General features: G+C 44.9%; 1 protein-coding gene across 5 annotated transcripts in view; it reads left to right on the top strand.

The window, feature by feature from the left end:
- LOC147441858 (serine/threonine-protein kinase STY46-like) overlaps positions 1-21,287 on the top strand; it is an 84,916-nt gene that overhangs the window by 37,659 nt on the left and 25,970 nt on the right. For all 5 annotated transcript variants that reach the window (XM_086528251.1, XM_086528253.1, XM_086528252.1 and 2 more), the window contains 2 exons: positions 11,972-12,052; positions 12,135-12,185. In XM_086528251.1, coding sequence (XP_086384377.1) covers positions 11,972-12,052; positions 12,135-12,185 — 132 coding nt within the window. The remainder of the gene's footprint in view (positions 1-11,971; positions 12,053-12,134; positions 12,186-21,287) is intronic.

Genomic DNA, 21,287 nt, shown 5'->3' with positions numbered 1-21,287 from the left:
GCTTCACCTTTACATGCTCTTCAAAAGAAGGCAGTCACCTTCAGATGGACACAAAAAGAGATTTCAGCTTTTAATCTCTTAAAGGAAAAGATGACTTCGGATCCAGTCATTGTGTTGCCAGATCTTAGGAAGTCATTTGTGGTCCAATGTGATGCCTGCGGTAGTAGCATTGGTGCTGTGCTAATGCAAGATGGCAGGGTAGTAGCCTATGAGAGCAGAATTTTGCAAGGGCCAGAGATGACCATGGAGGTCTATGAGAAAGAGTTACTGGCTGTGATTCATGCGCTCTTAAGTTGGAAACACTACCTGCTAGGTGCAGACTTTGTTGTCCAAACGGACCATCAGACCTTGCGATACTTCTTGACACAGACAAAGTTATCTGAGAAGCATATGCGATGGGCAAATATCTTGTCCATGTTCCATTTTCAGATTGTGCATGTCGAAGGCAAGAAGAATGTTGTGGCTGATGCCTTGTCAAGAAAGCCACAAATTTCAGCTGTGTCGATTCCTTATCATCATGAACTTGATGATATGAGAGAACAGTATGCAAATGATGAAGATTTTGCAAGGGTCTTCGAGCAACTAATGGATGGACAACGTCATGAACACTATCTTCTTAAAGACGGGTTCATGATGATGCATGGCAGATTGTGTGTCACAAAGCCATTGCGACGCAAAGTTATGGAAGAGAGTCATGTCCCACCGTATGCAGGGCATCGTGGTATCGATGCTACAGTTAAAGCGGTTGAGACATTCTTCTATTGGCCTACATTGAGAAGGGATGTGGATGCCTTTGTGCGAGAATGCCTAATATGCCAAAAGGTCAAGTTTGACAGGCAAAAGGCACCAGGGTTATTGCAACCACTACCTATTCCAGATAAACCATGGGAAAGTATTGCTATGGATTTTATCTTTGATCTTCCGAGAACGCAGACAGGAAATGATGGTATTTGGACCATTATTTGCAGATTCAGCAAACAGGCTCATTTTATTCCTGTCAGGAAGAAGATAAAGCCAGATCAGATGGCACGCTTGTTTATGAGCAATATTTTCAAGTATCATGGCATGCCACAGTCGATTATTAGCGACCGTGATCCACGCATGACTAGTTTGTTCTGGAAAGGCTTGTTTGAGAATATGGGTACCACGCTCAAATTCTCTTCGTCATTTCATCCTCAAACAGATGGGCAGTCAGAAGAGGCAAATTCTACTGTCCTAGATCTGCTGAAGTGCTATGTGTCAGAGCATAAAGGAAAGTGGGAGCAGTATTTGCCATTGGTGGAGTATGCATACAATAATACAGTGCATTCATCAACTGGCAAGGCACCTTTTGAGATAGTTGAAGGTGGCAAGAAAATTCCTCCCATACTGCATACAAAGGATAAGATATTTGAAGCAGATAAGTATGTTCAAGACATGGATGAAATGTACAAGAAGGTCAAAGTGGCCTTAGAAAGAACTCAGGCAAAGCAAAAGAAAGCAGCTGATCGTCACCGTCGTGAAGTGGTATATTCACTTGGTGATTGGGTGCTTCTACGGTTTGAAAAGGCAAGGTTAAAGAAGATGAAGGGCAAGGAAAGACTGTTTCCAAAGCTCAGCATGCGTTACTATGGGCCTTTTCAAGTGTGCGACATAATCAGTGATGTTGCATATAGGCTGAAATTGCCTGACAGTTGGAAGATTCACAATGCGTTTCATGTGAGTCTTCTCAGACCCTATGTGGGTGATGTGCCAGAAGCTATTCCAGCTGAAGATCAGCCGGAAGTCGAGGAACTTGACGAGATCTTGGTCCCTGAACAGATTTTGGCACACAAAGAAAGGAAAGTGAAAGGCAAGGTTGCTAGGCGTTACTTGGTAAAGTTCAGAAACTATCCACCAATGGATGCTAAGTGGATGGAAGAAGGTGAACTTGCAGAGTCACCAACTGTGTTATCACTTTACCTGGAAGCCTTCGATTTGCAACCTACCTTGACCCCTTGAGTTTCAAAGCTACATGGATTGTCAGTGTGACAATGGCTTTTGAAACAAATGATGTACATGGTATTTAAAGTGAGCTCAAATCAAATACCTGTTACATGAATGTTAGAGCTGTACAGATTGTCAGTTTGGCAATTGCTCTTATGGAATGTCCAAAAGTTTGGTTAGTGCTATAGAAGTGAGTATTTCTTGTCAGTCTGTCAAGGATACAGTGATTGCTTCTATTAAAGAGTACATGTGTAACTGCATTCTTAAACTGTCGGTTTGGGTATGCTCGAAAGTGTTACGGGATCCAACGTGTACTATAAGACAGTGGCAAAATGTGCAGCTACCATTTTGTCATTGGAAAGTTAGTGACTCAAAGCAATGGCAGAGTGCGAAGCTACCACTATGTCATTGGGACAGGGTTCACACGCAGGCAATACATGAGTCGACGAGGTGTTGAATACAGTAGGGTTGACAATGAGCATGTATGTGTCGTATATGTGTCGACAGGTGTTGACAGTAAGCATGTACGACATAGATGCAAACGAGGACGTTTGAGATTTCAGGAGGGGGGTATGTCACCAGCGTGTGACTACTATCTATCCTTTTTGTTGATTTCTTTCTTATTATCTATTTACTTTCACTTTTTGGAAACACCCCTCGGGAAATCTAACTGCCCTGCATTGCATAGCTAGTGTGGAACTGTCCAGAGGGAGTCCAGGCCTGAGGGCAAGAGAGCACTAAGGTTGGACAAGGACTATGGTTAGCCAAGTGGGGTCATTGACTAGCCAAAGTGGAATCCTTTGCTACAGAGGCTACATTTCAGTTCTGGATGTGGCCGCAGTGTACAAAGAGGGTCGGATGACCTAGAAAGATACAATGGCAGCATCTCCTAAAATTTAGGGAACTGCTATTTTGGGACCTGAAAATGTCTTCGCGTCATTACGTGCAGTTTGACATGGGGATCATTTTGTTACTCTGTGGCCAAGTCAACAGAGGCTGCAGGTGAGATATTTTTAGACCCGAGGGTCTAAAGCGGGAAAATGCACAAATGAGTGACACTTGGCACTCTGAGGCCAGTTTACTACTTATAGAGAAGGCAAAAACGTGATTTATAGCTGGGAGGCTCATTTTGCAAGTCTCTGTCACAGGTTAAGAGCTATGGAGTGCTTGCTTTCCCTCTTATGCACAGTGCGGTGCCAGGAGTGATGCCCTGCACGCTACGCACTGCCCTCTCTCTCCCCTTTGGCAGTATGTTATGCCCCTCTAGTGGGCTCTTCATTTGACCAATGTACAGTTGTGTGGGTTCATGCGCGATTGCCGAGGCAAGAGCCTCTTGCACAGGTACTGGATTAGCTAGCGGCTAATCCCCCCGCAGGTACAGGTGAATTCGGAGAGGTTTCACGCCAGAAATCTCGTCCGATTCAAAGGGCAAGTAGCCCTACAGGTGCGGGAGCTCGAGGACTTGCTAGGGATGCGACCGGCACGCGAAACGGAGCCCGAAACAGTGAATTACAGCCTGCTGTGTATTTTTGCAGGTTTAGGGTTTTGGCCCTAAACGGACCCTAATACCCCCAGGAGGTTCGGGGACGCAAGGGGACCGCTGTACAGGCGATCTGGAGCATTTTCAGGGCTGAAAACAGAGAATTCAGCGTGCTGCAGATTCTCGCCAGGTTTTGCAAAGTGCCCGTATGCGTCGGGAAAGTCAGTCAATGCGTGGGAATACTGACCGTGAAGGGTTCTAGTACAGTTATGCTGCCGAAATCGGGCTGGAACAGTGGAAATTCAGCCGAGTTTGTGCGGGGCAGCTTGTAGGAACCACAGCGTTTATTCCCTCTTATGAACAATAAAGAAATACCGAAAGGGGCGCCTAAGTTAGGGGCCAATATGGTGTCTGTCTACTCATACAGGTGCAATCTAGCAGCCTGTATCCCTCTCCCCTTTGTTGTGTCTTGAAAGTACAGGTAAAATAGACGACTAATAATGGGTGAAAGCTAAATCAAGGTTTAAAGTAAAGTCTACCGTCCTTTTTGGATTGAACAGGCCGGTTTCAACCGACGCACTAGGAACACACATCTAGCACATGTACCAATCGATAGTCATATCACACGACATCACTTGACATCACAGGACATCACATGACAAATCACATTCAAAATTCATTCGGATCTCAGACCACGATCAATCAGTAACGTATTTAGCAATCGCTTGAGATCCACTCAAGACCTCATAGATGCCCGATTAACTAATCCTTATTGCAATCACGTCTATCAAGATCTTTCAGATCGAAATGTTGCAGTCGTTTCGTCTATTAATTCCTGCACTTAAACAAGTCAAGGTCAATTCAGTATTATATTATCCGGAATTCCAGTTCATAAAGTCATACAACAGAATACTGTCAGCTCACAGTATCCCTGAAACTCAAAAGAGACATCAGTGACTTTAGTATCAAAATCGAGGCTATTTGTTGACAAAGGAGTAGAGCGACTCCCCTCTTGTGGATACCCGCTGCACTAGATTCCATACAAGCTGAGTTCGGGGTTCCATTTAGAATAGACTGTGCTAGTCTAAATGCTTCAAGGTAAAGATTTACAATCTGAGGAGTATCTGCTAGGTCCTCCTTCTCCATCCACTTTGCATCCATCAATGCAGGATAGTTCTTGAATTAAACCAAGAACCACCTTATCGCTTTACTCTTAATCTTTCTGTTTTTATGTGCCAATATCTGTACTTGAACAAGGATCTCCTCGTTTTCTTCCACTTCGGGTTGCTCATCAGGCTCACCATCTTCAGGCACATCGCCTTTAAAAGGCTTCAGGAGACTCACGTGAAAAGCATTGTGAATCCTCCACGTATCGAGCAGCTTCAGTTAAGTGAATGACATCATTTATCTTTTCGGAAATTTGGAAAAGTCCATAGTATCACATGCTAAGCTTTGGAAAAAGCCTCTTCTTTTCCTTTTTCTTTCTTAGGCATGCCTTCTCAAAACGTAAGAGCACCCAATCGTTCTCCTTCAATTTCAAATCGCGACGATGGCGATTTTTTGCCTTTTTCCGTCTTTTTTGAGATTTTTGCAAAGCCTCCCTAACCTTGGCAAAAGCTGTGTCCAAGTCCCGCGTGTACTCATTGGCTTCGAAAATCTTATCTTTCGTGCTTAGCAAGGGTGGAACCTTCGATAATCTCAAATGGCGCTTTCTCCGTCGAAGAGTGTATCGTGTTATTGTAGGCAAATTCCACCAAAGGTAAATACTTTTTCCATTGAGTCTTGTGATCCAAGATGTAAGACTTTAATAAATCTAGTATCACTGAATTAGCAATCTTAGATTGCCCGTCAGTCTGTGAGTGGAAAGATGACGAGAACTGCAACCGCGTGCCAATGTTCTCCCAAATAGTCTTCCAAAACAAACTCGTGAATCTGGGGTCCCTGTCGGAGACAATTGTCTCAGGCATGCCATGCAATTTGAAGATTTGGGCCATAGACAGTCTTGCTAAGTGATTCGGCTTGATTGTTTTGTTCACCGGAGTGAAATGAGCTTGCTTGCTAAGTCTATCAATAACATTCCAGATACCATCGTGACCACTCTGTGTTCTCGAGAGATCGAAAAAAAGAAATCCATTGCAATACTTTATCAGGGGCGGGTGGGTATGGGTAAAGGTTGTAACAATCCCGGTGCTTTATGCCTGTCAAACTTGACCTTCTGGCATACCAAGCAACTGCGTACAAAATCGTCCACATCCTTCTTGAGTCCCGGCCAAAAGAAGTATCTATCCACACCCTTCAAGGTGGTAGCAATGCCGGGGGACCCATAAAAGATGGAGAGTGGCATTAGGTTAAAACCTTTCCCCTTAACGGCTGTATAACTTAAATCTTTTTCTTCATCAAGTAGCCATCCCGAATGGAATATCCCTCTACTATCTCCCCATTCCGTATCCGAGTGAAAATATTTGCAAAATCTATATCTGTGGCATACTAATCGACCATATCCTCGAAGCTTCTCTGGTGTATCGCGAAAATAGCCAGAACCAACGGCTTCCTGTACAAAGCATCTGCCACGAAATTCTTTTGTCCATGCACATGGACAATCTGGAAGTGAGATTCTGACAAGATGTTCGTCCACGCTTCTGTGAAAAGAAGTAGTGTAAACTCTGATCGTCCATGAAGATAGTAAAATCCGCTCCCAGTAGTTATGTCGCCACTTAGTAAGAGCATGGATAACCGCCAAAAGCTCTTTCTTATAAATCTATGCTGTCATTTCTGGCCTTGAAAACAATTGGCTTTCGTAAGCAATGACAAGGCCTTCTTGCATTAAGACTGCTCCTAGACTACGACCACAAGCATCACAATATACTTCAAATGACTTCTGCAAGTCCGACAAAGTCAAAACTGGTCCTGTAGTCAATTTCTCTTTCGATGTTTTAAAGGCAGTCACCTCTGTGGATCCCCACGAGAAAGGGACTCCTTTCTGTGTCAGCATATGCAAAGGGGAAGTAACCTTTGCAAACTTTCTAATGAACCGCCTGTAGTACGAACACAAGCCCAAGAAGTTTCTAACTTCATGGACATTCTTCAAATCGGGCCAATCACGGATAGTCTCGATCTTGGCCGGGTCCATCTGCACTCCTGCTACTGAGACAATGTGTCCCAAAAAGTGTATCTCAGGTAGGAAAACTTCACCTTTCTTTGCATTAATCACCAACTTGTGATCTCCTAATGCGTGAAAGACCTGTAGCATGTATTCTCTATGTTCTGCCTCATCCTTGGAGAAAACAATGATGTCAAAGAAAGTGGCAACAAATAGTCTCTACTCTCGAAAAATCCTGTCTATCATCCGGTTAAATGTCGCAGGAGCATTGGTTAGGCCAAAAGGCATCATTAAAAACTCAAATAACCCAAAAGTCGTCCAAAAAGCTGTCTTGTAGACATCTCCCGGCACGATTCGGATCTGATTATATACGCTCTTCAAATTGATCCTTCAAGACCCTTTTCCAAGAGGTCTTTCAGTTGGTTCATAATTTCTTCGTTTTGGGCTCCGCTCACACGATAAGATGGCCGGTTTGGTGGTGTGCTTCCAGGCATCAGATCAATGGTATGATCCTCAGGACAAGTGGGTGGTAGCTCTTTTGGCAGGCCCTCTGAAAAGCAATCAGCATGAGTGTGGAGAAAATCTTGGCGTTCTTTATGAAGTTGAAACTTTAGACATATTTGTCCTATTCTCATCATTCAACTCTTTCAAAAAGATCGAGTAAACAAACAGACTGGATTTTGTTAATTTTGAAATGGCCGAAGGCGATACAATAAGAATAGACTCGCCCTTAAGTTTCACATCTCAAGTACAATGGTTTCGCCCTTCTCTGTAGTCAAAGTTGCTTTTCTCGCCCGATAGTCAACCATGGCGTTGTTCTTATGGTACCAGGGAATTCCAAAGAGGACATCACAACCTTCCAAGGGCATTATGTAGAAGTCCTCATGCATTAATACCCCTGACAATGCAACCGAAGTTTGCCAATGATAGGTGTAATGGCTACGTCCCTGTCGGGTGCCGCTAGAACTACCTTTGCTTTCATCCTTCCTTTTCGTCCATGTTCCTCAGCTGCTTTCGAACTCTGAGGCCTTCCTTCATCTTTCTCGTTTGTTCTTTCGGTGCCTTTTTAGGGCACTTCACAGAAATGTGCCCAGTTTCTCGGCATCCAAAGCACTTCCCCTCTTTGATGTAGTTAGCCCTCTCTCGAAGAGTGAGCTTCGGTCGTGCATCCTTTCCTTTCTTTTGTGGGTTGCTCTTGTTCTTTTTACTTTCATTGTTCGAAGTTTGTTCGGTCCTTTGCGTCATGATTTCATCTGTGGGGTAGGTCGAACTGCCTGAATGAATGGAAAAACCTCGTTTTGCATGACTCATCAATTCCGAAATGGAATCTGACTTTTGCTCTAAGTAGTGATCTTAGATCTCTGTAGGAAGTCCCAAGGTAAACCGCTCAATCTGTTCTTTGAACGAGATCTTCTTAAATGATGAAGTTGGTAGAAAAGAGCTCCAGAATCTCTTGCAATATGCGTCCAATGTTTCTTTCTTGGTCATCCAAAGATGGTTCCAAGAAGTTTGTATGTCGCGTTTGTACTCCCAAGTCAACCAAGAAGAAATAAAAAGCCTTTTAAATTTCAACTGGCGCTTTCTTGTTCAATAGAAGCGTGGACCACCAAGTTCGAGCATTTGCCTTGAAGTAAGAGGTAGGCCTCCGAATCTTGGAGTTCTCTGAGTATTGTCCTCTAGAGAAAGCTATGTCAAACTGCTGTATGAAGGCCAAAGCCTTTGAAGCATCGCGAAATCCAGAAAACGTGTCAAATTTAATCGATTGTCCACCTTCCTCAAACTCTCAGACTTTCTTGCTTTTATCTTCCAAAAAGTCATACTGGTTGGCTTTATAAAAATTCTTCTTCCTTGTATAAGATCTGCTGTCGTCAGAGTCCGAACTATCCAAAGACGAGTCCTCTGTGGAACTGTCCGAAACTGGGCGAGATCTGAACTTCTTTGCCTTTTTCTTGCCTTTTCCGAAGCGTTGCTTTTTGCTTCGCTTTTTCCCTTTTCTGTCTTCTTGGCTCGAGTCAGAGGAGCTAGAAAATGTAAGAAGAAGAAGAAGAAGAAGGTTCTCCTTCAAATCGCACATTCTTCTTTTGATTTCTTGCCGAGGCAAAAGTAGATTGACGACCCAAATAACCCGGGAAGTCTGTGTCTTTCTTTTGATTTTTGTCGTGCTGTTTGGCTTTGTTATGCACGTCAAAAGAATTGCTAATCCGTGCATCAACCACCTCTTCTAATTCTTGCTCTGTAAACATCCTCGGCGTAGGAGGTTGTTTGCGCGCCGGTTTGAGGGGCGGCTCCGTGGTTTGCTGCCACTGTGAGTGCACCTCGTCGAAGGAGGTCTCACGTGAAACCTATTCGAATTCACCCGTTCTTGCGGATAGCAACTAGCTAATCCAGTATGTGTGCAAGAGACTCTTGCCTCGGCAATCGCGCATGAACCCACAACTATACATAGGTCAAATGAAAAGCCCTCTTGTGGGGCATCACATAACTGCACAGAGGGGAGAGAGCGTGAGCAATGAATGTTGTGCAAGGCTTCAGTTCTTGCACTTCACTGTACATAAAGGGTAGGCAAGCACATAGTAGCTTTGGTTTGTGCAACAATCCACCATACGACTGAAAAATGCAGCCCACGTTTTGTTTTAATGCTTCTCTCTCTCTTAAGTTGGAAAAATGCCCAAAAATGTGCCAAGTGGCACTCATGCATTAATTCCTTGCTTTGGGCCTTTTGGTCTAAAAATATCTCAACTAGTTGCTTAGTTGACTTAGCGGCAGAGTAATGAAATGTTGCTCTTGTCATTCGGGAGCTAATGACGCGAACAAATTTCATGGCCCAAAATAGCAGTTCCCTAAATTTTAGGAGATGCTTCCATTGGACTCTCATTGGTCATGTGACCATCTTTCACCACTGGGACAACATCAAAAAATGCAATGTAATTTTCCTATGGTGACCCCACCTTGGCATTGTGCCTTTATTGAGCTCACTTCCTAGTATCCACCAACTTGCTAAGTGCGATGGGGGGACCTACATGATCTTCAACCGAGCTTAGACATCCTTTTACTATACGAGTTCCAGTGCCGACCAACTTCCCGTATGTGGGTGAAACTTCCTTCACATTGGCCATACAATGTTCGACCATTTGCAACTTCAAAATGAGTGTCTGAAAAATAAAACAAAAATCATTGGAAAGAAACCAACAACTAAGGTTAGCAGTTGCCACGTCCTTGTGAGAGGTACAATGGTCTAGATGTGATGGACTTGTCAACGAGAATGATGACGATGACGAGGATGGGCGGAAAACTGAAATTGCTAGGGCTGATCTGCCGAATTTCTGAAAACGCTGACTTCCTGTTGAAAATTGACATTGTGTCGGTGAGGACGGCGATGGTGACAACGCAACGATGATGCGCTGAAAACGCAGATGCTGAAATCTGCGGACAGCGGGCTGAATCTGAAATCGCTGGCTGATTGGACGATACGGTGAGGATCTGCTACGGGTAGGTGCAAAGGGGTTAGTCTGCAAAGGATAAAGGCTGGAACTGAAAACGCTACTTGATCTGGCTGAATCTAGTGATGGAAAACTGCTAACGCCAGGTAGATCTGCTGGGAAACGTTGGGGCTGATCTGCAACTGAAAACGAGATGCTCTGGAAGAATCCAAAAACGCTAGTTGTATTGCTAGCTGAAAACGCTAGGTTTTTTGCTGTCTTGCTGAGGAGAGAACACTGCAAGCTTGAGCTTCTTCCGTCTCTTCTGTTGGAAATGACTGCCCAAGTGCTCCCTTTATAGCAAATTGAAGCTGGGTAAAGCAGTCTTTCCAACAGCCCTAGGACCCCATGGTATATTTAATTAATAAAATAAATAAATATGCCAAGAAAATGTAGTGCCCCCAAAGTTGGGTTCATTGAGTGGAACATGGACATTCTGGGTACTAATGGTTGTGCAATCAGAGGGTATGCAATCAATCTAACTGCCTGTACATGCACGGCCTGCGCACAGGCTCACAAGGGTGCCAAAACACTTCCTAAGCTGACCTCAATCCTAGATCTGGTGTAGCTTGTCCACATGCACATTAGGGTTAGATGTGCACGTGACAAGGATGCAACCAAGAAGAAAGCCTCTATCCTATAGTTTCAAAGTGAGAGATGGAGAGGACCTCTTTCAGGTGGTGGAGGGTGATCGTAGGCAACTCTTCGGCGATCCTATTTCTTGGCTGAGGAACTTAGTTGGATGCAGATATAGTATTGTCAGGCATGCATGCCAAGTCATATAGGCCCATACTCGCTTTATGTGGATCAAACTACCAACTTTGTAAGGGAAGCTTTGTATACACTGCTCTCCGCTACCTAGTCCCATCGAGGCAATTTGTGACAATGGGAGAAGACGCAATGGGACAAGACTTAGTGAAGTAGTAGGGGGAGGGGGAGGAGAAGGTTGACACATTGATCACTCACCATATACATGCCTTGCATACGGGATCATGGAGTCGTAGAGCAGATAATGTGAGACATACGACTTTGAGGTGTCCGCGATGATGCACTCTCTTCATGAGACTCGTACTCATAGATTGGGATCACGACACCGTCTTGTTATTTATAACAGGAGGGCCCATTGGCCAGATTCAGGAGCTATTACATGTATCCCGTCTTTAGTCTCACAGAGTGCTAGCACAAACTTGCACAGTGGACTATACAGGGATCCAAGGATGCAACACAATTGATCACATCACTCACTATCCCCCCAACATCTATCGTGCATTTCACTGAAAGTTTTTTGATGAGTGCCCTCTAAAAAACTTAAGATGCTTTTCATTTGTGATATATGTAGTTATTCCTCTAGTGAGTTTGCCAAAGCAATATGAATAATCATGAGCATGCGTGAAGTATGCATTTTGTCACTTTTGGTCAAGGCAAAAGGGCTGAATGGCAATGGAGGATAGGTCCAATGTCAACATCAGATACAAGGTTCTACTCAAAAAAGACCAACAGTACCAGGGAATATCACGACCGTAATATTCTGTTCATATGTATTGAGCAGTTTGAATGCATGCTTTTCCATCAGTGCATGCTCCAGTGTATTGAGCAGTTTGAATGCATGCTTTTCCATCAGTGCATGCTCCAGTGTATTTCTTGTCGCATCCATCATCTGTATTGATTTGGTAATAGATGTTATGTAGGAAAGTCTCGTAGTGGTTCCTATGTTCGTCTTGTGCAAATTTGGGTAATAGTCACTATGGTGGCATTTCAGAAAAGTGTCCACTAGTGACTGAAGCTATTTAGCCATGCCTGTCAATCATACCTATTTTGCGGTAATAAAACAAGTTTGAAGCCATAGAGGAGTAGCAAAACAGTTTTCATGATCACCACTGTTACAATATTGTTGTAATGATGGCAGATTGACAGCCTTTTCTTTTTCGTGTGAATTATGGTTTATAGGTGATCAGCCATCTACCATATGGGCATAAAGCAGACATCTTTAGTTTTGGAATTGTACTTTGGGAGTTACTCACAGGAAAGGTAACTATGTGGTATGTGTAAGCTGTTTCCATGCAGCAGTTATGAAGCATTCAGTTAATGGTTTTTTTTGCTTTTGTCTTAGTTACCTTATGAATCTATGAATCCCGTGCAAGCTGCAATCGGTGTAAGACAGGTAAATATGATATGAACGTTCTTACTGTTTTGAGAAAATTTTAGCAAAAAGGCTTGTACATTGGAATGAAATTTCTGAAAGGAATTGGTATGGGCCTAACTTTCCGCGTTGGTTGGGAGACCATCCTCCCACTTTTAAGTGCAGCTGCAAATTGCATCGACCAAAGCAGCGAGGTGGCCTCGTAGAAAATTGTGATAGAGTTTAGTTCTGCATCATTTGGGCAAAATTACAGCAGAAGCATGGCTGGGGAGCTGTAAAAATGTTTTTACAATGGAAATTTCTGTGCGTGTTTTGATTCTTCAAGAATGCTAGTCTAATTTACTTGGCTGTAAGCCAGGTGTTTATGAGTTGAGTCCTGAGAAGTATACTCAGATAAGCTGGACATTTATAAAAGCATGGGTAAACAGAGCACAAACATACTTCACAATTCAAGGAGAGCCATATGAATATGTTATCCTAAAGTCACTTTCAAAGGGTGGCGACTTTCGACATCAAGGGCCAGACTTGCGGGCAGTTTTGTAGGTTTGGTAGCACCTAAAGGGATATTTGACGCAAGTAATCAATAGCACTTGAGCTTGTGAATCCCCACTTAGCACTCACAATTGTCCATGTAGCTTGCTGATCAGGGGGCACCAAATGTTCCCTAGATGGATACCTTAGTGGCATGGAACAAGAAACGGGGGAACAGGCAAGAATGTCGAATGGGGAAACGGGGGTTGGATTGGGACTGAAAAATGAGGGGGGAGGGAGGCGGGGGGGGGGGGGGGGGGGGGGATACTCATGGTTGCTGAAAATCATATATATATATATATATATATATATATATATATATATATATATATAGAGAGAGAGAGAGAGAGAGAGAGAGAGAGAGAGAGAGAGAGAGAGAGAGAGAGAGAGAGAGAGAGAGAGAGATGAAAATGAAAATGAAATGTTATATTAACGTCTACAAAAGGCCAAAATGACCTATGAGACAAGAGCGTTACAATGTGGTGAATCTGATACCAAGTCAGAGTAACAAAATGAAATGACAAAATGATAAAATGATAAAATGAAAGTACTATGGGATCCTAAACTGGTTGGCGTGAACTTAGCAGCTAGCTGGGGGTAGCTAAATCACAAGTCACAAGAGATCCAGCATCGGTCGCGCTGGCGGATCTCATCAATCTCTTCCATGGACAGTAGTCTGATCGGGCATCGTGCATGTTGGGCCAAAGTGGTCCGAATCCTCTGATGTAACCTCCGTCGATGCTGTGTAGTCCTCCGTAGTCGTGGCAGTCTCGATGTAAGGTGCAGCGGAATGAATGTTGTACTTTCTCAAGATGAGCGATCCATATTTGCTCAAGGTTCCTCTTAGTTCTTATGTAATCGAATCTTTCTCTTTTGATCTAAAGCAATCAACTGTGGCAATTCATAACGGAAATGCCCATGCTTGGTGCTCATTCTTTCATGTGTTCGTTCTACAAATATGTCATGCCAGGAAAGAGACATGGAATGTGACTTCCTTACATACATACTTTTCAGCTTCTCATGAGAAATCCGCATATATTCGTGTTCATCCATGAGAGAAACGTGCTCAACATGCAATATGTCATGCCTAGGAAAAGGTATCACATAAAGATGTTGACTAAAATGCAGGAAACGATCACGGATGAAACACTCGAACAATGCGAGCGTATCAATCATGCGAACACATAATACTTCCTGTGAGGGTTCTTTGGACCTAGGCTCGAGAGCCAAGATCGCTTCTTCTTGAATGATCGAATCGTCCTGTGGGGGTTCTTTGGACCTCGACTCGAAAGCCAAGATCGGTTCTTCATGATTGATCGAATCTACGAGGTTAGCTTCGCTAGAAAAAGCATCCACTAACACATCATCCTTGTGAACAATCACATCATTTCATGTAACTCATCATGCTTGTGAGAAATCACATCATGATCATACAAATCATCATGCTTATCATTGTCAATCAAATCATCCTCCAAATCATTATCATTCAAATCATCATGCTTCTCATAATCATGAAAATCCTCTGTGTCATGCTTTGGAGAAAAAGAGACCGAGAGAGTCTCCTTTACATGAATCCGTTCAATGTTGTCCTGCATATTAGTAATGAGAGATGGAGAATGAACAATGTCCTCTCCATGAATGACAATGGGAGAATCACTTTTGGCATTGAGAGTGAAAGTGTTAGCCTCCCAATCAATGAGAGGGTTAGCATGACGAAACTATCGAATGCCTAAAATCATCACATCCTGAGAGAGGAGAGACAACAAATCTTCTAGTGAAGGAAGCTTTTTGAATTGCAAACAACATATCAAGGCACTCCTCCGTGATGAGAGCGTCCATATCGGGAAGAAAGCCAGAGACCTCGATAGGAGATCTTTGACTAACTTCGAGGTGGACTCTCTCAACAAGAGAGAGACTGATCACATCATGCATACTACCTGGGTCAAACAATATGACAAAACGTTGCCCCGATATACGACCATAACGTTTAATAAGAGAATCATCAATGGGAGGGTCATGAGACACTTGGGACACACTCGTGTTATCATTAATTGCATTGACAGAGGAAGTGGGTTCTGTGGATTCTTTAGATTCATTCGATTCAAGCTTAGGACACGTTTCTTTTTATGTGACCCTTAATGTGACAATGAAAACAACGACCTTCCTTAGAATAAGTGCTTTGCTCTTTCGACGTGATGTATCCTCCTACAATTCCTTGTGCTACCTTTTCATCTAGAGTAAGCTTACGTTTAGCAATTGTGTTAGCTTTACCCTTAGATTCATTGGAAGAATTCTTTTCTGAGAGACTGTTGGAAGATTGGTTAGAAGAGTTGCCATTCTTACTGTTCTGAGGGTTCTGAGAAGTCTCCGAGGTACTTGTGGACGTCTTGTTCTCCTTAGGCTTTCCCTTGTTGTGCTTCATCTCCTGTGCGAGAGCAATCATTACCGCCTTGTTGAGATCGATTGGAGCGAAGACTTCTACATCAAACTTGATATAGTCGGGGGCGTGAGTTCGTCGACTTCCTCTAGGTGCGCGGCTAGCTGTGCCTCTTGCCATGCGTGGTACCAATTGATGGCATCACCGGCAAGGTACATAGCTGTCGTCAAAACTTTGCTATTCCCTGTCTTCTTAGTTGTCGCAAAATAAACATTAAATTGATGCAACCAAGAATGAATAACCGTAGCATCCATCTTACCACCCCTTGGCAGCCTTGCGCTTACACCAAGGTTGCTTTTTTCCACCTCACGTTGATTGGCCGTCCGCTAAGTGCACGGTCCGCTCTCAATGAGTGAAAAGAGACACAAGGGGAGGTTGGACAAGCCCTTCTTTCCTGGGATTCCTGTCACTCTTCAAAAACACGATTAGGAATCGACACGCCCAAGTGAACTTGGGTTCATGCGACTGCAACAAGCAAATTCTTTTTTGTGATTCTTGTGGTTCTTTCCTTGAGTGATACAAAACACTGTCAAAGCTCTGATACCAATGTAAGGTGCAGCGGAATGAATGTTGTACTTTCTCAAGATGAGTGATCCATATTTGCTCAAGGTTCCTTTTAGTTCTTATGGAAGGGAGAGCCTTCCTCTCTTAATGGAGAGTGCTATGAGCACGAACAAAGTGAGTGGACACTGGGCGTGCAAGTGTATGAGACTGAGAGATAGAGAGAAGAGAGATACGACACCAGAGACGACGTAAAACCCTCCTCCGAAGGCCCCACTCTTGTTGGCGAGAGTGGTCTACGATTGATTGTACAAAGTGGTACAATGATGATGCATGGGAAACTGATGCAACCTTGGACTATGTCGGTGTCAACGACGGGGATGGCGACAATGACCTAAGGGCTGAAATCTGCAACCTTCTAACTGCTGTAAATCTGCTGAACTTGGGGCTGTTTTGGGCGGTCGAAAACGCAGGTTTGGCTGCGTTTTTGGGGCTGAAACTCCTTGATAAAAACGCCGGCGTATGCAGGGAATTAGGGCTGAAAAAACGCTGCTGTTCTGCTGTGCTTAATGCTGAAAAACGCTACCTGTTGTGCTATGCTTCAAAACTGGAAACGCTGATTTCTCTGCTGTGAATGAGGGCTGAAAACGCTGGTTCCTTGCAGCTTGTAGCGATGGTAAAAACACTAGGTGTTGGGGAAGACATGCGGTCCAGGCCAATGCTGAAAATTGCCGGATGCTAGAGGATGGCGATTTTTGCTGAAAACCCTAGGCTAGGGAGGTGAAAAACACCAAGTTTGATGGGGTGCTTGAGGGTTCTTGCTGAGAGAGAGGGAGTACCTGCTGCCAAAGGCCTGTTGTGCTCCTTGCTCATCTGCCAAAGAGTGCTAGCTTTGGTTTGCTTATATATTTTCTTACCCAAATTGCCCTACCTACTTTTGTTGGAAAGTCACTTAAATTAATAAGTGAAAATTCTCAAAATTATGGAAAATAGGCTAAATGCACTGGAAAAATACCCTAACTGATTCTATTGGATTCTGATGGGAATACTGATGATCATGCTGTGTGCAACCAGAGGATATGCATCTATGGTAAGTGACTGGGCATGCACGGTCTAGAAATAGACTCACAAAAGTGCCAGATCACTGCTAATCTAGACTGACTTGACTTGACGGAAACCCTGTTATGGTGTAGCTTGTCCACGGACACATAGGGTTGGATGTGTCACGTGACACTCGATCTCCCTAGCTCAGTCGCTCGATCGATTAGTGTATCTCTGGTTTGAGGCGACAAGATCTGGTGTGGTAGTAGCTCCTCTGGGTGTCCAGTGTCTGCTCTAAAGAAGTCTCTGATGTGTCTCTGAGACTGCCTAGCCTCTCCTCTCATCAGGCTCTGTCTGTGTCTGCACAGCTCGAGCAGAAAAAAACCCAGGCATCTCTTATCCTCGTATCTCATGACTCTGGAGACAAACCCAGGCATCTCTTATCCTCGTACCTTGTCCAAAGCCCTCTCTGAATAAGCAGTGGAAGCGGCCTCGTATCTCGTAGTAGACAGGGTAGTGGCATGTGTAGTGTAAGTTGTAACTCTGTCTTAGGTTGCATGTCACACAGGGTGCATGTCCTGGCCTCTGCTGGCACTCCGCTGTATCTCCCAGTCTCGATCCGCAGCTAGTGTGAAGATGTGCGTATCTGGCAATAGCACATCGTATCCCATGACACAAGTGGGTGTCAATGTATCTGGGCCTCGTCACAAAACCGTTTGTCGTAAGCTGGAGAAGATGCTCTCTGTAGAAAGCCATCTTCGTGCCCAGCTCCTGTACTGGTTGTACCCATGTGCTCCTGGTGTCTAGTTGAATCAGGTCTTGGCGAATGAGCCTGGTGGTCTCGGATAGTGTAAGAGTCAGAGAGGGTGCATCAAGTGAGTACTGGAAGTGGGGCAATATGTCTATACTGAATCCATGTGCGTGTAACCATGACGTCATCTCCCGATAGCAACATGCTGTGTCTCCCTGCCTCGCTAACTGTCGAGAGGACTCAAGTGCAAGGTGGGCGTATCTGTTTCTGTGAAGTTCCCACAAGCGGTGTAGGAAGGAAACAAATCTGGTGAGCGCCTCAACTACTAGTGGGGATGCAGCTAGCTCTGCTCATATAATGGCACGTGGTAATGAAGCCTTTCCTCTAATGAGCCGCAAGATCATGGAGACCAGAGGCTTTTCCATGTCCCCCCATCCATCAGTACGACTTGTTCTCCCGTGATGATCCAATGAAGGCTCACATATCTAAGCTCCATAGAGCAATACAAAAGCCACCAAAGTGTCAAAGAGCCATAGCTTAGTCCGAGGCTCTTGAAACTGAACCTGTGAACACATCCTCTCAAGTCTCCTGAATGCCGAATGGACTCTGGTCAATCTAGTCTCTGCTGCTCTCCTCAAAGAAAATGCTGGTCCACTAAAAAACCACTCCAAGGTAAGTGTAAGCATCTGTATATTCCACTGTCTCCTGGCAAATGCGGGCGCTGACCTCCTGATATATTGTGGGGTGATATTAAATACCATGACCTTGGTTTTACCAAGATTGACAGACAAGCCACTCTCATGGGCAAACCTATGCAAAGCATCCAAGTGACGTTGCATCGCCTCCGGAGAGTCGGAGATCAACACAATACAATCAGCATATAACAATAGCGGAATCCATGTCCCTGCCAGCGGTGCACCTCTATCACAATCTCTCTTAATGTAGTCAGAAACCTCATGCACCTACATACCAAATAGAGTAGGAGAGAGCGAGCATCCGTGCTTCACCCCAATAGTGGAGTAAACCGGTGTAGATAAACCCTCTGAGGTCCGTACATGCCCTACTACTGATCTGTACAGTGCCATGATCCCCCAAAATGAGCTCTGTGGGTACTCCCATCTCTTGTAATCTGCACATCAATCAAGCTCTGAGTACTGTGTCAAATGCTTTGCGGAAGTCCACAAAGCTATAATAAATCCGTCTCCCGCGGGATCAACCTTCCTCGATGATGGCCCTGAGTGTCAAAATATGGTCAAGAGTAGAAAAACCTCTCCTGAACCCTGCTTGCCCAACAACACGCATTCCCTCTCTCTCTGCCCATCTACTCAGCTGCTGCTCAAGAATGGATGCATACAACCGTGCCAATGTGTGTCCAATCATGATAGTGCGAGAATTTCTAGGCTCCATAGGATCTTTTGACTTGAAGATAGGTACGATCGTAGACAGGCTCCAAGTATCAGGCATGCCCACACACATGGCACGGTTAAACATAACTGCTAGAAGTTCTGCTAGTAGATCTCTGGCATGCATGCAATGCTCAGCCACTAAGCCATTATGATCATGCTCTCCCAGTCTTCATCCTGTCAATGGCCTTCTTCACCATCTCACGGTGAAAAAAGCACGTCTGTGGGCATGGATCCGGGGGGGGGGGTCGAGCAGGGGTTGATGTCTAGAAACTGTGTACAAGATGATGCGTACTGACCCTAGGTCTTTGTAGAGGCAATGGCAGGGCCGGGGGGGGGGGGGGACTGCTCATGAAAGAGCCTCCATACCTCACGCGAGACCTGACTCAAGAATAGCTGGTATAGATCCTTCTCTAGTCGAGCCAAAAATGCCCTCTTCTTCCGCCGCACTCGGCGTCGGAAGTCAATCTGTGACTGTCTGTGTGTGATGTCCCCCAAAAGCACTTCCTCTGAAGTTTAGCTCTAGTCTGACGGCATTCCTCATCATACCAGTTGTTTTGAGGCATGCTCCCAGAACGACGTCTCTGCTCAGGCTGTGTGTGTGGGTATGCCTCTGCTGCTGCATCATGTAATGTCTGTGTTAGCATAGTAGTAAGCTCCTTCAGAGGTCGCCCTGGCTCCTTAGTGGATAGGTGTCTGTAAATCCCGTCCATGTATACCGAATCCGTCTCGCGCAAGAAGGTGTAGCGAGTAGGGGCTGCTACTCGTGGAATGTGTGCTACACTGAAATGGAAAGAGATGGTCAGCGACAATAGCATGATCCACTGCCACCCCCACAAAGTCTGGGCTCAACTATGAGATCTTGGATACTAGAGATGAAGCTCGGTTGTGCCATGACATAATCTACCGTGTTGGCTCCATGCCTGTGTGGAAAGCATGTGAAGCCTCCCGCAACGGGAAATCTTTGTAGGCCATTCAAGATGGTCAATCCATGTGCAGTCCCCATGTCTATCAAGTGCCGCCCATACTTAGTATGTTCTCCATCCTGTGATATCCTGGATAGGCCCGTCTCTGCAACATCCAGCTCTCTCAGCATCTCCTCTGAAGTATCATACAATACCGTCTCATGATGGGCAATCCTAGCATTGAAGTCCCCTAGAATGATAATGTCACCATCTCTAGAGAATTCCCATATGTCATCATCCAAAATAGAGAAGGGGGACTGTCTTGTGGGTGGTGCATATACTGACGTACTCGGGGGAAAGTAGCAAATGGAAATGTAAAGATATCTATCAGTCTCTGCTCTCAATCTCACCCACATGTACCTAGCTTGTTCATCCCTACGAGCTATATGTATCAATGGCTCATTGCCACTCTCCTGAGCCCCGCCCTCTGTGCTCTGATCATGTCTCCTGTCTACAAACTGTCTCCCATGTGTATCCACTAATGTGAGGCGTAGACTGCCCAGGGGCCTCTGGCTCGGAGTAGAAGATGATGTCTCTCCTGGTAAAACTCTCCTCAAAAGCACCCACATTAAGACGCATAGATCCATTACAATTCCAGGTAGCAACTTTGAATGTAGCCGGCCTGTTCAATCCAAAAAGGGCGGTAGACTTTACTTTAAACCTTGATTTAGCTTTCACCCATTATTAGTCGTCTATTTTACTTGTATTTTCAAGACACAACAAAGGGGAGAGGGATACAGACTGCTAGATTGCACCTGTATGAGTAGACAGACACCAGATTGGCCCCTAACTTAGGCGCCCCTTTCGGTATTTCTTTATTGTTCAAAAGAGGGAATAAACGCTGTGGTTCCTACAAGCTGCCCCGCACAAACTCGGCTGAATTTCCACTGTTCCAGCCCGATTTCGGCAGCATAACTGTACTAGAACCCTTCACGGTCAGTATTCCCACGCATTGACTGACTTTCCCGACGCATACGGGCACTTTGCAAAACCTGGCGAGAATCTGCAGCACGCTGAATTCTCTGTTTTCAGCCCTGAAAATACGCCAGATCGCCTGTACAGCGGTCCCCTTGCGTCCCCGAACCTCCTGGGGGTATTAGGGTCCGTTTAGGGCCAAAACCCTAAACCTGCAAAAATACACAGCAGGCTGTAATTCACTGTTTCGGGCTCCGTTCCGCGTGCCGGTCGCATCCCTAGCAAGTCCTCGAGCTCCCGCACCTGTAGGGCTACTTGCCCTTTGAATCGGACGAGATTTCTGGCGTGAAACCTCTCCGAATTCACCTGTACCTGCGGGGGGATTAGCCGCTAGCTAATCCAATACCTGTGCAAGAGGCTCTTGCCTCGGCAATCGCGCATGAACCCACACAACTGTACATTGGTCAAATGAAGAGCCCACTAGAGGGGCATAACATACTGCCAAAGGGGAGAGAGAGGGCAGTGCGTAGCGTGCAGGGCATCACTCCTGGCACCGCACTGTGCATAAGAGGGAAAGCA

Source organism: Adiantum capillus-veneris, chromosome 14 (genome assembly GCF_014529385.1).
Source record: "Adiantum capillus-veneris isolate H3 chromosome 14, ASM1452938v2, whole genome shotgun sequence".
NCBI classification, from domain to species: Eukaryota; Viridiplantae; Streptophyta; class Polypodiopsida; order Polypodiales; family Pteridaceae; genus Adiantum; species Adiantum capillus-veneris.
The sequence above is the reverse complement of the archived record's forward strand: the minus strand, read 5'-3'. Positions and strand labels throughout refer to the sequence as shown.